The sequence below is a fragment of the Physeter macrocephalus genome, chromosome 6 (assembly GCF_002837175.3).
Source record: "Physeter macrocephalus isolate SW-GA chromosome 6, ASM283717v5, whole genome shotgun sequence".
NCBI classification, from domain to species: Eukaryota; Metazoa; Chordata; class Mammalia; order Artiodactyla; family Physeteridae; genus Physeter; species Physeter macrocephalus.
Genome location: NC_041219.1, coordinates 66,374,596 through 66,389,080, shown reverse-complemented (window position 1 = coordinate 66,389,080; position 14,485 = coordinate 66,374,596). Strand labels below are relative to the sequence as shown.

Here is a 14,485-nt window from a genome sequence, read left to right as displayed (position 1 = left end):
AGTGGCTAGGCCCGTGGGCCATGGCCGCTGGGCCTGCGTGTCCGGAGCCTGTGCTCCGCAGCGGGAGAGGCCACAGCAGTGAGAGGCCCACGCACCACAAAAAAAAAAAAAAAAAAAAAAAAGAGTATTTGAAACGACTAGCATATTATTTACCATTAATCATATTATACCATGTCTACCATAAGGCAATGCTGTCATGACAAGAACGAGTATTGAAAACAGAGAGTTGAATGATGAGAATTTTTAGTAATACTCTCCAAGTCAGAGCCATACTAGAGCTGATAAACCTTAGTATTCTAGTCTCCATAGCAGAGAAATGACAGTATAATATTCCAAAGGATTATCCAAGTCACCATCTGGTCACCAACTCAGTTCATGAAGCTCCTTGATCCTGGGATGGGGTTCTCTGAACACTTAGCACAACTCTTCCCAAGAATGAATAAGTGTGAATGAACACACTGAAGTTGGTTTCATAATCCAGTCAAAGAGGACTTAAAAATCATTGAGTGAGGGGCTTCCCTGGTGGCGCAGTGGTTGAGAGTCCGCCTGCCGGTGCAGGGGACACGGGTTCGTGCCCCAGTCTGGAAAGATCCCACATGCTGCAGAGCGGCTAGGCCCGTGAGCCATGGCCGCTGAGCCTGCATGTCCAGAGCCTGTGCTCTGCAACCGGAGAGGCCACAACAATGAGAGGCCCGCACACCGCAAAAAAAAAAAAAAAACATTGAGTGAAATGTTTATAATTACTTTGTCGAGACCACAGAGTTGAAAAATAAACTCCAGCATCTCTAGTAACTGCCTGAAATAGCTAGGAGGGTTTAAGAAACCACATTACTTAAACCATGTTTATTATAATTTTTTTATATTTTCCACTCCTTTCACAAAATAACTATAAATTATGTATCTAATAGACACTCAAAAAAACCTTGGAGAATAGATGAATGAAAGAATGGACGACTAACATAATTCTCTCTTTCCTCAGTATACTTCTTATGCAATTTCCTGTCTCTGTTCCCTGAAGTTCCCTGGTCTACTTGTTCAGCTGCTGCTACATCTAGTAACTGAAGCTCTAGATTGAGTCTTGTGATATTTTCAGTCATCAATCAATTTATGTCAACAGTTTACTGAGCAGCAGCCTCTCTAAAAGTGATGTTAAATTTTACTTAGAAGAAAATAATAAAAGTTCCATCATTTTGGTAAATTAATGACATTTACAGTACTTTAGGAAACATATATACACAGTGCCCAATTTAAAAAGGAAAGTTATGCATACATTAGGATTCCTTCCTTTAACAACTTCAGATGACTAAACTCAAGCAAGATACACCAATTATTTGACATTCTGTCAAGAGTGGTTAGTGTGCCAGGCAGACTGTCAAATCTGAAGACAAACACTATTTGTGCAAGCTGTTCACTCATCTTTGGTCAAAAAGGAATCATACATGCCAAAATAAGAACAAGAATTCTAAGTTATTAAACATGACAAATATTTAATTGAAGTATCCAAGTCTAGATTTTCTTACAGATACAAGCAACACATGTGAAGCTCTTTAGACAAGGAAAATAAAGTAATTGTCTTTCTGTTGTAACTACAATAATTGTACACAAATGAAGTAGAAAATTGAGTTAGAAGAAAAGCAAGAAAAATCTCCATTCAACCTTTTCAAAGAGTGATCTTTGATGAGCAACGATAGGAAGTAAAATAGGGCCTGATAAGAAAGGACTTACTCAGTAACTGACACAAAACAAAATGAACTAAGAATCTTCACAGTCCAGAAAAACAAATAAACAAACAATCAAACAAAAAAAACCTTGAGAATATAGGAGCCAGCAAAAATCAGAAACTGTTCAGTAATTCCCCAAACCTCATAGAAAGTCTCTACAGAAAATTATATTTTAAAAGTTCGTAATTGGCTGCTTGGCAGGGTCTCCCCATAAAACCCGTCTTGCCAAATCACTAGATATAGCCTTTCATTTTCAATCAGGGTTTTAAGAAACAGCATAGCTAAGTCAGTAAAAGCACCTCACACTATGGACCCAATCAGTAACACCTGATATCTCTTCAAAAAATTTATTCCTGTCTCTCATATTTTTCCATAAGTCATTTAGCTCAACTTCCCCCAATTCCAGAGCAGTAGGGGAGTCTATTATTTAAAGGGAGCAAAAGTGATTATGAGAATACCAATGGCCAACTCTATACGTTTAGTATAGCATGACTTGTGCTGATTGCTTGCTGTTTTGTTTTTTTTTCCTGTGGTACACGGGCCTCTCACTGTTGTGGCCTCTCCCGTCGTGGAGCACAGGCTCTGGACGCGCAGGCCCAGCAGCCACGGCTCACGGGCCCAGCCGCTCCGCGGCATGCAGGATCCTCCCGGACCGGGGCACTAACCCGTGTCCCCTGCATCGGCAGGCGGACTCTCAATCACTGCGCCACCAGGGAAGCCCTGCTTGCTGTTTTAAAATGTAGTGGTCCAGAGAAGTTAACCTGTAGGCAGTACAAATGTATGTGGTATGATTATTTTTTAAACTTCATTCAAGTACTTACTGAGTGCCAATAATATGTACTACTTGCAATGTTCTGTGTTAAGGATAGATGGTCAGGATAGAGCCTCACAGTCCAGAAAGGGAACATAGGGTTTTATCTATACCAAATCTATTCTCCCCTTCACACCTGAATAAAGAATCTGATTTTGTTCAGATATCATAACCAACAGAGAAGATGACCAGTTTACAGATAGATTCTCAATATTCTAAATCAACTGGGTAAGCCAACTCACTCAGTTGCCATCTAATTAGGTTATTGGTTCAGGATGACATGCAGCCCAAGTCTGGCAAATCATATAGAAAGTTAACTCTACTATGGGATTTATAGAAAACTTTTCTTGTTGGAGAGGGATCAGTGCCTTTTCTTTTGCTGTATGGTGTCATGTATGCATGTGATACCAACTATGGCAGTCTTCTTGTAACCATGATGTGAAATGAACTAACTAAAGCCAAGTCAACACACTAAGGATGACAGAGCAGAAAGATCAAAGAATCTGAGTTTATCACAAAATCAGGCAGCTGCTGCAATAATAAACTCCAGAACCACCCTACTAGCAAACTTCTTGTTATGTGAGATAATTAATTTTTCATATCATTTAAACCAGTTGAATCAGGATTTTCTGTTTCTTGCAGCCCAAAGTGTCTTAAAGAAAAGGGAAACGGTGAAGTAAATGAAAGTATGCAAAATGTTAATAAGCGCATTGGCAGTGTGTATAAGAGCTGAGGTTGGAGACATTTTCAAAGAGGATAAAAATTTGAGTTGAGTCCTAAAAGACTCTGTGTAAACAACAGGACAGTTGCATTTCAAGCAGAGGGAAATGCAATACGCATAGTCATCAAGGCATGAAAGACCTCTGAAAATTTAACTACTTGAGAATAGAAAAGACTATGTTTGGTTGTAGAAAACCATACAAGATGGGATGGGAGGTAGATGGAGTTGAGATCATGAAAATCTACTGCAAGGTCATATTAAGGGAGAAGAGATTAATGTCATAGTCTAATAATTATAAACCCTATAAGCAGAAAAAGGTGACTGGAACTATGGAATTATGCTAGCCAGCTGGGGGTTCCCTAGGAACTAGAGCCTACTTTATGAGTTAGGGATCAAGTGGTATTACACAAAGATTTTTCTCAGAGCAGTGTGAAGGATGGATGGGCTGAAAACAGGACAGAATGGAAGGGAAGAAAAACAATTAGGAGGCTGTAGTCCAAGTAGGTAACACTGAAGGCTTGATGAGATAAGTTGCTGGCCATGGAGACAGAAAAAGGACAAATCAAAATATATTTCTGAGAAACAACAGTTAGGACTTAAGGACTGCTGAATGACAAAGATTGCTGGGTAAGAAAAATGCCTCCCAGATTTTCTATATTGGATGATTTGCTGGTGAGCATAAACCAGGACACTGCATATAAAAAAGACAGTTTGGGAATGGTAGGGGCAAGGATTGAAAGAGTAGAGAGTAGAAATGTTTGATTCAATTTTGGACCTCTTGAGCTAAGATACCAGTACCCACAAAGCTACATAAATATCTTAATAATGAGCCCTCCAGGTAAAATGGTTACAAAATGTACCTATAGGTTAAATCTCTTGGAAATATTTATAGAATTGTTAGAGAAAAGCCACTTTTAGAGGATGTCTGTCAAAATGATGATTCTTAATCAGGTAGTTAGGTAGTAGTATTTTTTTTTTTTTTTTTTTGTGGTATGTGGGCCTCCCTCTGTCGTGGCCTCTCCCGTTGCAGAGGACAGGCTCTGGACGCGCAGGCTCAGCGGCCATGGCTCACGGGCTCAGCCGTTCCGCGGCATGTGGGATCCTCCCAGACCGGGGCGCGAACCCGGTTCCCCTGCATCGGCAGGCGGACGCGCAACCGCTGCGCCACCAGGGAAGCCCCGGTAGTAGTATTTTTTATCTGTTGAGACAATTTCAGTTTTTGAAAAGAAAGCCAATTAATACATGTAAAGGTGAGTACTGGTTTTCAAGTCCTCTTTATCACTTAATGGCCAAATTTCTTGAGTCATCTATATGGCTTTTACCTCTGTGGCAGACCCTGCTCTGGGTTTACCAGATCCAACAGCATTTTGCTTCTGTATATAGATGTACACCTGGTCTGCTTTCCTATACTCCCTTGCAGTGGGTGGGGCCTTCTTACTGACTTCCCACCTATGGAATATAGGCCGAAGTGGTGTGTGCTACTTCTAGACCTGGCACGTAAAAACATCTTCGACATGATGCTCTGATTCTCTCCCTTTCTTTATCTGGGTCCAGTACCATCAAAGTGCTGATATGTTCCTATTCCTTATCACCAATCCAGATCTTTTTCCTGCTCTTCTTCATTGAGAAACAACAAAAATTAAGCAGTATAATGTTTTTCAAGGTCTCAACCCAAATCTGTAACATAAACTATGACAGAGAGAAGCTGATATTATTATAAGGAAACCAGATTACTACCTAAGGAAGCAATGATGTAATTGCATGTGGCTATTATAACGAAAAATTGCGAGAGACTGGATTAGAAAGTTTACTTCCCAAAGGCCAGATGTCTGAGTTCCAACATTTGAGGTCAGTATGTATATACAAAATGTGCATTTTTACAACTCTTCACTTATTTAACAAACTAGAAGAATTTAAAGGGAAAATAATTTAAACTAGGGATACATTTAAGGTGGAGCTCTGTTTCTGGTTTTTGCATGGATCTATGGAGGAGCCGTGTATCAGATTCTATTTTCATATACATTTAATAGGAGTAATAAGACTTAAATGATATTAGAAAATAACTTAAAAATTGTATTCTGTTTTTTAATAAATCTTTTTTACTAAAGGAACTACATATAACCTCTATTATGTAAAATAAAAATAAAACAGGCAAAAACAATTGTTCTTATATTACACCTTAACTAGAAAACTGTGCTAATGAATTTTACAGATTATTATGTAAAATGTAAACTTTCTTACAAATAGCCATCACTTTTTTTTTCAGGTTGGTTGAGGTAGAGAAAAGCTGTCGTTAGCTTAGTGAGTTGCTCATTGTAGGGATTTTATCTGGTGTATACTTTTCTGAGAATGACAGGGTGAAAGATGATTATAACAGATCAATATTAAATGACAACAAGACATATCTTCCCCTTACAAAAAAGTGAAGCAATAATTTATTATTTATTACACTGTAAAGGTAAAAAGGTGAATTAGCAGCAATATAATGATTCTAGAAGGTAAAGGACTGAGGCTTTAAAACCTCCTATTGATTCTGTATCATGCGTGCCCTATTATACCGCAGTAACTCCCTAAAGTACAGCTCTTTACTCTCACTTCAGGGAGTGTTCCAGACATCAAAGCAGAGAGAGCATTTACCTCCTTTACTTATTCATTTGTATGCCTTTATCAGTATTTAACTCTGACAGAATGGGAGCGCAGTTGAGGCTTTTTTATTACTTGATGGCCAGACTTGCCTCTCTGCCTTGTGCTTATGTTTGGAACAGGTCATGGGCAAAACTGTAAAATGGAATCTGTTGTCAGCTTACTCCTTCTACTCTGTCCCTGCCACACAGCCTGTGGGCTTTTTCCTGCTGCCTGGATGCTAATGTGTTGTTAGCTTGTGAGCTTCTTTAGGCAAGGACCATTCTAGTCTATTCTTTTGTTTAAAATTAATTTTTATTGGAGTATAGTTGATTTAAAATGTTGTGTTAGTTTCTGCTGTACAGCAAAGTGAATCAGTTATACATATACATATATCCACTTTTTTTAGATTCTATTCCCATATCCTTAATAGTTCAACAATGTCTAACATCTCAACATTTGTCACATAAATGAACAAATGATAAACTAATTCATCATAAGAATTATGTTCTGAATATATATACTTTTTACATGAGAAGAGAAATTCTGGGAGGGAACAATGTTAACCTAAAGGAGTGACTTGCTAATGAGAGAATTTCAGGCACTGAGGAGACATATTTAGGAGAGGGGGTGAGGGGAACATAGGACTTCAAATCACATGATGCAAAATTTCCACATTATTTTGCTTTATTTAGAGTAGTCCCTGATATTAGAAATTGCCCCAAAATTCTAGATAAGTTTAGACTGTTGAGAAAATGAATGGGCAGATTTTGCACCATCTCAATTTTATGCATAGTATCTTAAAGCTCACGTAGTCCTTTAATACCATGGGCCACCTTGGAAAGTCCTCATGATCCCAGAGACACCATGGCCTTAATTCACTCCATGGTTCTCCCAACTGGTCCAGCAGACATTGCAACAGCTTGTTTTTCAGGCCCTAATTCCCGACTCAGGTTAGTCCCTGACTTCTGCTTACATTCTCCCTCCAGTCCAGTTTTGACTTCACTAGTGATATGCATTGCCCTGTACCTGACTGGGCCAATGTCCTGACATCGTTCTAGTCTTGCCAAATCTGTTTGGCATCAAGACGCACTGACTGCTCAAACAGCCCTCTTATGTCACAAGTCTGCATGTACCCAGTTGGGCAACTTTGTCCTATTCATTCATTCAGTAAAAATGTATCTAATATTTGTCAAGAGCCAAATACTGTCCTAGGTGCTTGTGCTGTATCAGTGAATAAAACAGAAAAAAATTGCTGAACTTAGAGAGTTTGCAAATGTGTGTTTCATCTCAAGTTATCCCCACACTTTGAAGGGAATGCTTTCAGAGTTTTGTAGGATAGGCCTTAAAAAACAGTTTATACAGATTTCGATTCAAAATGGTTCTCTTGGAGCTCATTCAATCAAACTAGTATTAGGAGTATGAAAGACTGCAATATTGCTGTTCCATTTGTGACACATCCCTAGCATACTGATGCTCCAATTTTTAAAAAACACATATTTAAATTCTTTTTCTTCAATAAAGAAATGCTTATTTTAGGTAAGCTTCCCTAGAACAGACTATGAGACAGGAATTAAGGTGTATGTGATTTACTGAAGGAGTGCTCTTTAGGAAAAAAACCTTAAGGAAGTAAGAGAAGCATTGTAGGGGAGGGGAAGGAGTTAACCAGGAGGTCAGGTCAAATCTAGCTTTGATTCATCCCTGGGGAGGTTCTGGAATGTAAATTGTACCTTAAAGATTTCCCACTTCCTAGGCCAGGTAGCTATGTTAGCAGAGAACAACTCTCCAGAGAAGAGGCAGTTGTCAGTTGGCAGTCAATATTCGCAGAAACTGCAAGATGGGTCCACCAGCCAGGTAAAGGGGATTTGGCTAGAGCACTAACAGTACCTTTGAGAATGCACTGAATTCCCAGCAAGTGAGAATATTGACAGCCTTAAAGAAATTTCTATGGTTTTGTGATTTTAAAAACATGTTTTTCAGGACCTCTTGAGTTCCAGACATTGGCGTGATTAGTATGCTGATGAGTATGACATGATTGCTATCATTAGCCACTATACGGACTAGGAGTGGAAGCAGACAGGGGAATAGAAGTGTTAAGGTTGTGTGACACGACATCTGCTGAGTCATGTAGAATATACTCTGGGATACAACATGGGAGCAATACTCAATCAGCCCTGGAGAGTGGCTGAGGTGAGGGTCAAGGAAAGCTTCCTGCATGATGTGACATCAGAGACAATCTAGTCAGAGCCCTTCATAAAGTCCTTTCCTTGCTGTATATTTCCTGTGGCTGCCATAACAAATTAATACTAACTGATGGCTTAAACAATAGAAATTAATGTCACAGTTCTGGACACCAGAAGTTTGAAATCAAGATAGGTTGTACTCCCTTTCAAGGCTCTAGGGGAGAATCCTTCCTTGCCTCTTTCAGCTTCTGGTGACTCTGGACAATCCTTGGCTCTGGGCTGTATTGACTCCACCTCCACATGGCCTACTCTGTTTGTATGCATCTTCTCCTCTGTCTCTTAAAAGGGACACTTGTCATTGGATTTAGGACCCACCCTGATAATAAAGGATGATTTAATCTCAAGATTTTAAATTTAATTACATCTTCAAATACCCTTTTTCCAAATAAGGTCTTAGTTACAGGTTCCTGGAGTTAAGATGTAGGTATGTCTTCTGGGGAGTCCCATTCAACCCAATATCTCACTATCAGCTAGTGACAGCTGTTTGTTTCTTATTCAAAACGAAAAGGGGCACTGAGTTTAAGTTTCTATAATTGTTATATGATGGGGTAGGGGCCTCCTAGTTGTGAACTCCAAATGCTACTGTACCCATTTACAGTCACCTTTTAGGGTGCAAATTGTGATTGAAAGCTTTTAAACCTTCCCAATCCAAAGCTTATTGTTAACTCCCTTTCCATGAAAAACAGGGGATACTCATCCTACATCACCCTTCCAACAGTAACTCCAAGTCAATTTCCCTTTTCAGGAAGGCTACCCACAGTGATGGCAAGTAGTCAAGATGGTTTCTGTGCAAGCCTGTTTATTCATAACTCAGTATCTGATGAGGCAACCTTCTGATCAGTGGCAGTGACAGGTGGAAGTAGTGGATGAAGAGAGAACTATTTAGGAGGTATAGGATTATAGGGCTTGGTAAACAACTGGGCATATTCGTGAGAAATGGGGAAGATCCAGAAAAGCCTCCAAGACCTGAGTGAGCAGGGTAAGTTGTTGCGTTCAGTGTTGAACATGCTGAATGTGAGGAAGCAAGAGCTCACTCAAGTGGAGAAAAATCATTAAACTGATGTCTGATGGATCTCTATCTTTTTTTAAAATTACAGGGTATTGGCTTTTGTTGTTGTTGTTGTTGTTTTGTTTTTTAAGGAAAGATATATTGAGAATATTTTTAAGTGTATCATGCAGGGTCTGAGCTGCATCTTTAAAGTTTTAACTCAATATTCTACACACAAAAAATCAATATTCTACAAATGTCCCCTAAATATGATGCTATGAACCAGCAGCTATTATTTTTTAACTCCAAGATATAATCTAAATATATGTAATGTTCTTTGATGCTTAGGATATTTTGCCTGATTCTTAATTTTTATTTAAGTTTTAAAAGAATGTGAGTATTTAAAAATTTCCCTCCATGTTTTCCTTTTCCTTTTCCATATTTTCACAAATTAGCATTCAGAAACAAGCAGTCCATTTATAACTTATAGTCTTTCCTAGCCCTTCTTACTCATAACTTATATTCTTTTCTAGCCCTTCTAAATTACTCACTCTCTTAAATCAGTGAGAAGAGAAATGGGCTTTGTTATTGGTTTTTCTCTTTTTTATAAGGGTGAGAACTATACTTAGAAAGTCTTTCCTCCTAACTTCTTTGGAAACAGTGACATTATTGTATTTATTGTGAGTCTGCAAGTATGACATTGATTGACAACTCTGCACTCATTGTTGTCTTTCAAATTACTCCACTTTTCACACCCTTTTAGCAGATGAAGAACTTACTAAGGTGGCTCTAGAATTAGTATTATAACAATGAATGTATTAGGATAAGTCCTTAATATTTTATTCTATTTTTTAAAAATTATCTTTCTATATGCTTTTTTACTTTATATATTTTATATTATGTTTCGGTTCAAATATTTAAATCAAGATTGTTAGGTGGTCATGTTAGTTTTTAATATGCCTTCATTTGAATAAACATATGTTAAAAAAAGTGAATAGTGAAAAAAAGTGAAGTTTTAAGGGAAATAAACATTGAAGTTAATGGAGTTCTAGCTTTATTATGACAGTGAAACACCAACAAGTGTATCCACTTAACTTCCCACCAAAGTAGCTGATCAAAAAATGGTAGGGAATAAGACTTAATTCAGAGCTGGATAAGAGTCTATTTAGTGAAAGGCCCACTGTTGGCCAATGTATCTGATGCCTAATTATACTGACATACTAGAGGAAAATGCCCTAGCATTTCTATTAGGAATTTGAAATGAAATTCAGCATCAAATCAAATATTAGTGCTTGACAATTCCTTGTATTTCTATTTTGCTATGAAATCCTTGAGTCATTTTCATGGGAAGAGTGATGTCAACACGAGTAATGCTTTTTGAAGCAGAAAAACATGATATTCAAAAATGATATTGACTTCCTTTTTTTCTTATTAAAGTTCTCCACTAGCAACTGAAGCCAACAAATGATGCTTGTTATACATATGTGAGGACAAAGGATAGATTCAATTTCATCCTTAGGTCACTGACATTTGTAATTGCTAAAATTTTTGTGTGAATTTACAATGTTATAATAAAAGTAGGGAGAACAGCATCCAAAGAATATCTTGTTCAGTAGGATTAGGAGCAGGTTATTATCGGAGGAATTCTGGTATCTCTTAAATAAGTCTGACTTTTCCACTAATAATATTCAAAATTTATGCTTTGGGAAAAGTTTAGTGCTGTAGGAATTTTTAACTTAAGGAGCACATATTGGTCTTTAGACCCCACTGTTTATAACTAATATTGTACAGAAATTTCTTTTAAAGCATACAGTCTTCCAAAACATACACAGTCTTATAACTAGATTTTATATTGAAATATTAAGCAAGTAGATGTGATCACACGTAGACCTTGTGATTTAAAGCTATAGGAAAGGTATCATCCAGATTTAAAATTCTGGTTGGATTTAAAGAGCAGCAACGGTACGAAAGGAAGATTTTGAAGATGATGACAGTTAAATTATACTCATAAATAAAAATAACCTTGACAAAGACTCAAATTTGGCTGAATTTTTAGTGGAAGTTTGTATCAATTACAAGGCAAAGCTGCCCCACAGAGAAAAGTTGACAATAAAAAAAGGTATCCTAACCTATTTTGGTTAATCTTACCAGTGAAGACGATGGGCAATCTGGATGCTTTGCAGCGAGCGGTGTAACAGAAGTTGCACTAGAGGACTTTCAAGGTTCCATTCAAACTTGACAGCCTGAAATAAGAGATACAATTAGTTTCCTTTTTTTTTTTTCCTCAGTAACAAAATTATAGCAGAAATCAAAGGGACCTAAGAGTCTTGAGAAAGACAGGGAAAACAGCATCAATGTTTTAACAAAATGTTTATATTTGATAGCTTTATTAGCTGGTGTATAACTAATAACAGAGCATACACACAACACACAATTGGGGGTGTGTAGTCTGCTTCCTTTCCTTATTTTTGCTTTAGTATCACAGGATAATAAATAGGAGCAGGTTGTTGGTGGAGTTCAACCATGCCTAGGAAGAAAATCTTGGCACAAAAAATAATATCATGAACAGTGTCTTGGATATAAAAAGGGCATTATTAAGCAGTAGATGTTTCTCTTCTTTTGGAGATGAAATTAATACACACTCAAAGCCTTAACTGAAATCACCAACTGAGTATTAATCTGCAGGCTTTGAAGCTTTCCTTATAGGTTTCAAAGCTGACTGTTCCCACCATAATTCACCCATCCCCAAATCTCCCATGCCTTCATCTGCACTGGGAACAAATTTCTAATGTTTTCTAGTATACCCAACCTGGTGGGAAACACAGTCATCAATAGCAACCTTTGATCTCCTTAGGGACCTAATTCAGACCTCCACCCACACTCTATAGGGACTTCACCGTCAGCAGTCAGTAAGTATCTGGGCCCCCATCATCTCAGGAATCTGAAGAATTTGTGAAAATGAAAGTCAGGTTTTCTTCCTATCTTCCTAAAAATGCTTATTCCTGCTTGAGAAGCAAAGCTTCTACGGTTTGTTGCCCGGTAAGCCATTTAAGTCTCTCTCTCTCACACACACAAAGAGAAACACACACACAGAGTTTAAGCCAGGTTTTATATCACAGTATAGACAGCAGAAAAAAGTGGGTACAACATTCATTTAACACACACCTGAAGAAACACCTCAGTATGCTAACCATCCTCAAGGATGGGAACATTTATGAATTCCCAAAGTGTGAGAATGTCAAAGATGATTTCAGAAAACTTGCATAATCTCTCAGTGTTGTCTGAATATATAAAGACCATAATGTGTGTTGTCTTAAACTGCAGTTGCGGGCTTCTTTAATTTACATGCTAATACTGGACTGATTAGACCATGGGTTGTGTTCATGCCCTTATAGTGAACATATCTTATGAGCATATGACCAGGAGAGATGTCTCAGAATTTACTTCCGTGCTTGTCTTTCAGCTTTCTTTTCAGATTTCCCTGTGATTTCTTTCTGAACCCGGTAACTACTTATTGATCTTGAATTGCCGTCCTTGCTACCAAACTCCCTGCTCACTCTGTCTACTTCTACAATTTCCACCCGCATCCTGCCTCACCATCTAGGAGGTCGGCAGTATTTTTGGTGCATACTGCATTATTTTGAACTATCTTCTTGAAACCTACCTGCATTGTTACGGCTTGTGGTTTGCAGTACCTCTGGGTCTGTGTCTTATTTGATTTCTACCTATAAGCCATACCTTCTGTTTTCATTACGGTCTTAAAGTCCATTCTTATTGCTCTTTAATATAGCCTGTTTAATTCTAATAAAACAATGCATAACAAAAATAACATGATTCCAGAAAATAATCAGCAGGGTAGGATTTGATTATGTCTTGTAAAGTTTTTTTTTTAACATCTTTATTGGAGTATAATTGCTTTACAATGGTGTGTTAGATTCTGCTTTATAACAAAGTGAATCAGCTATACATATACATATATACCCATATCTCCTCCCTCTTGTGTCTCCCTCCCACCCTCCTTATCCCACCCCTCTAGGTGGTCACAAAGCACTGAGCTGATCTCCTGTGCTATGTGGCTGATTCCCACTAGCTATCTATTTTATATTTGGTAGTATGCATAAGTCCATGCCACTCTCTCACTTCGTCCCAGCTTATCCTTACCCTTCCCCTGTCCTCAAGTCCATTCTCTATGTCTGCGTCTTTATTGCTGTCCTGCCACTAGGTTCATCAGAACTTTTTTTTTTTTTTTAGATTCCATATATATGTGTTAGCATATGGTATTTGTTTTTCTCTTTCTGACTTACTTCACTCTGTACAACAACTCTAGGTCCATCGACCTCACTACAAATAACTCAATTTTGTTTCTTTTTATGGCTGAGAAATATTCCATTGTATATATGTGCCACACCTTCTTTATCCACTCATCTGTCGATTGACACTTAGGTTGCTTCCATGTCATGGCTATTGTAAACAGAGCTGCAGTGAACATTGTGGTACATAACTCTTTTTGAATTATGGTTTTCTCAGGGTATACTCCCAGTAGTGGGATTGCTGGGTCGTATGGTAGTTCTATTTTTAGTTTTTTAAGGAACCTCCATACTGTTCTCCATAGTGGCTGTATCAATTTACATTCCCACCAACAGTGAATAGGGTTCCCTTTTCTCCACACCCTCTCCAGCATTTATTGTCTGTAGATTTTTTGACGATGGCCATTCTGATCGGTGTGAGGTGATACCTCATTGTAGTTTTGATTTGCATTCCTCTAATGATTAGTGATGTTGAGCATTCTTTCATGTGTTTGTTGGCAATCTGTATATCTTCTTTGGAGAAATGTCTGTTTGGGTCTTCTGCCCATGTTTGGATTGAGTTGTTTGTTTTTTGATATTAAGGTGCATGAGCTGCTTGTAAATTTTGGAGATTAATCCTTTGTCAGTTGCTTCAATGCAAATATTTTTTCCCATTCTGAGGGTTGTCTTTACAATTCATTTATGGTTTCCTTTGCTGTGCAAAAGCTTTTAAGTTTCATTAGGTCCCATTTGTTTATTTTTGTTTTTATTTCCATTTCTCTAGGAGGTGGGTCAAAAAGGATCTTGCTGTGATTTATGTCATAGAGTGTTCTGCCTATGTTTTCCTCTAAGAGTTTGATAGTGTCTGGCCTTACATTTAGGTCTTTAATCCATTTTGAGTTTATTTTTGTGTATGGTGTTAGGGAGTGTTCTAATTTCATTCTTTTACATATAGCAGCCGTCCAGTTTTCCCAGCACCACTTACTGAAGAGGCAATCTTTTCTCCATTTTATAGTCTTGCCTCCTTTATCAAAGGTAAGGTGACGACATGTGCGTGGGTTTATCTCTGGGCTTTCTATCCTGTTCCATTGAT

General features: G+C 37.9%; 1 protein-coding gene across 2 annotated transcripts in view; it reads right to left on the bottom strand.

Moving 5' to 3' along the window:
• Nucleotides 1–14,485, bottom strand: part of PIK3C2G (phosphatidylinositol-4-phosphate 3-kinase catalytic subunit type 2 gamma) — a 370,041-nt gene that overhangs the window by 199,708 nt on the left and 155,848 nt on the right. For both annotated transcript variants that reach the window (XM_024129228.1, XM_007126978.3), the window contains one exon: nt 11,255–11,349. In XM_024129228.1, the coding sequence (XP_023984996.1) occupies nt 11,255–11,349 (95 nt within the window). The remainder of the gene's footprint in view (nt 1–11,254; nt 11,350–14,485) is intronic.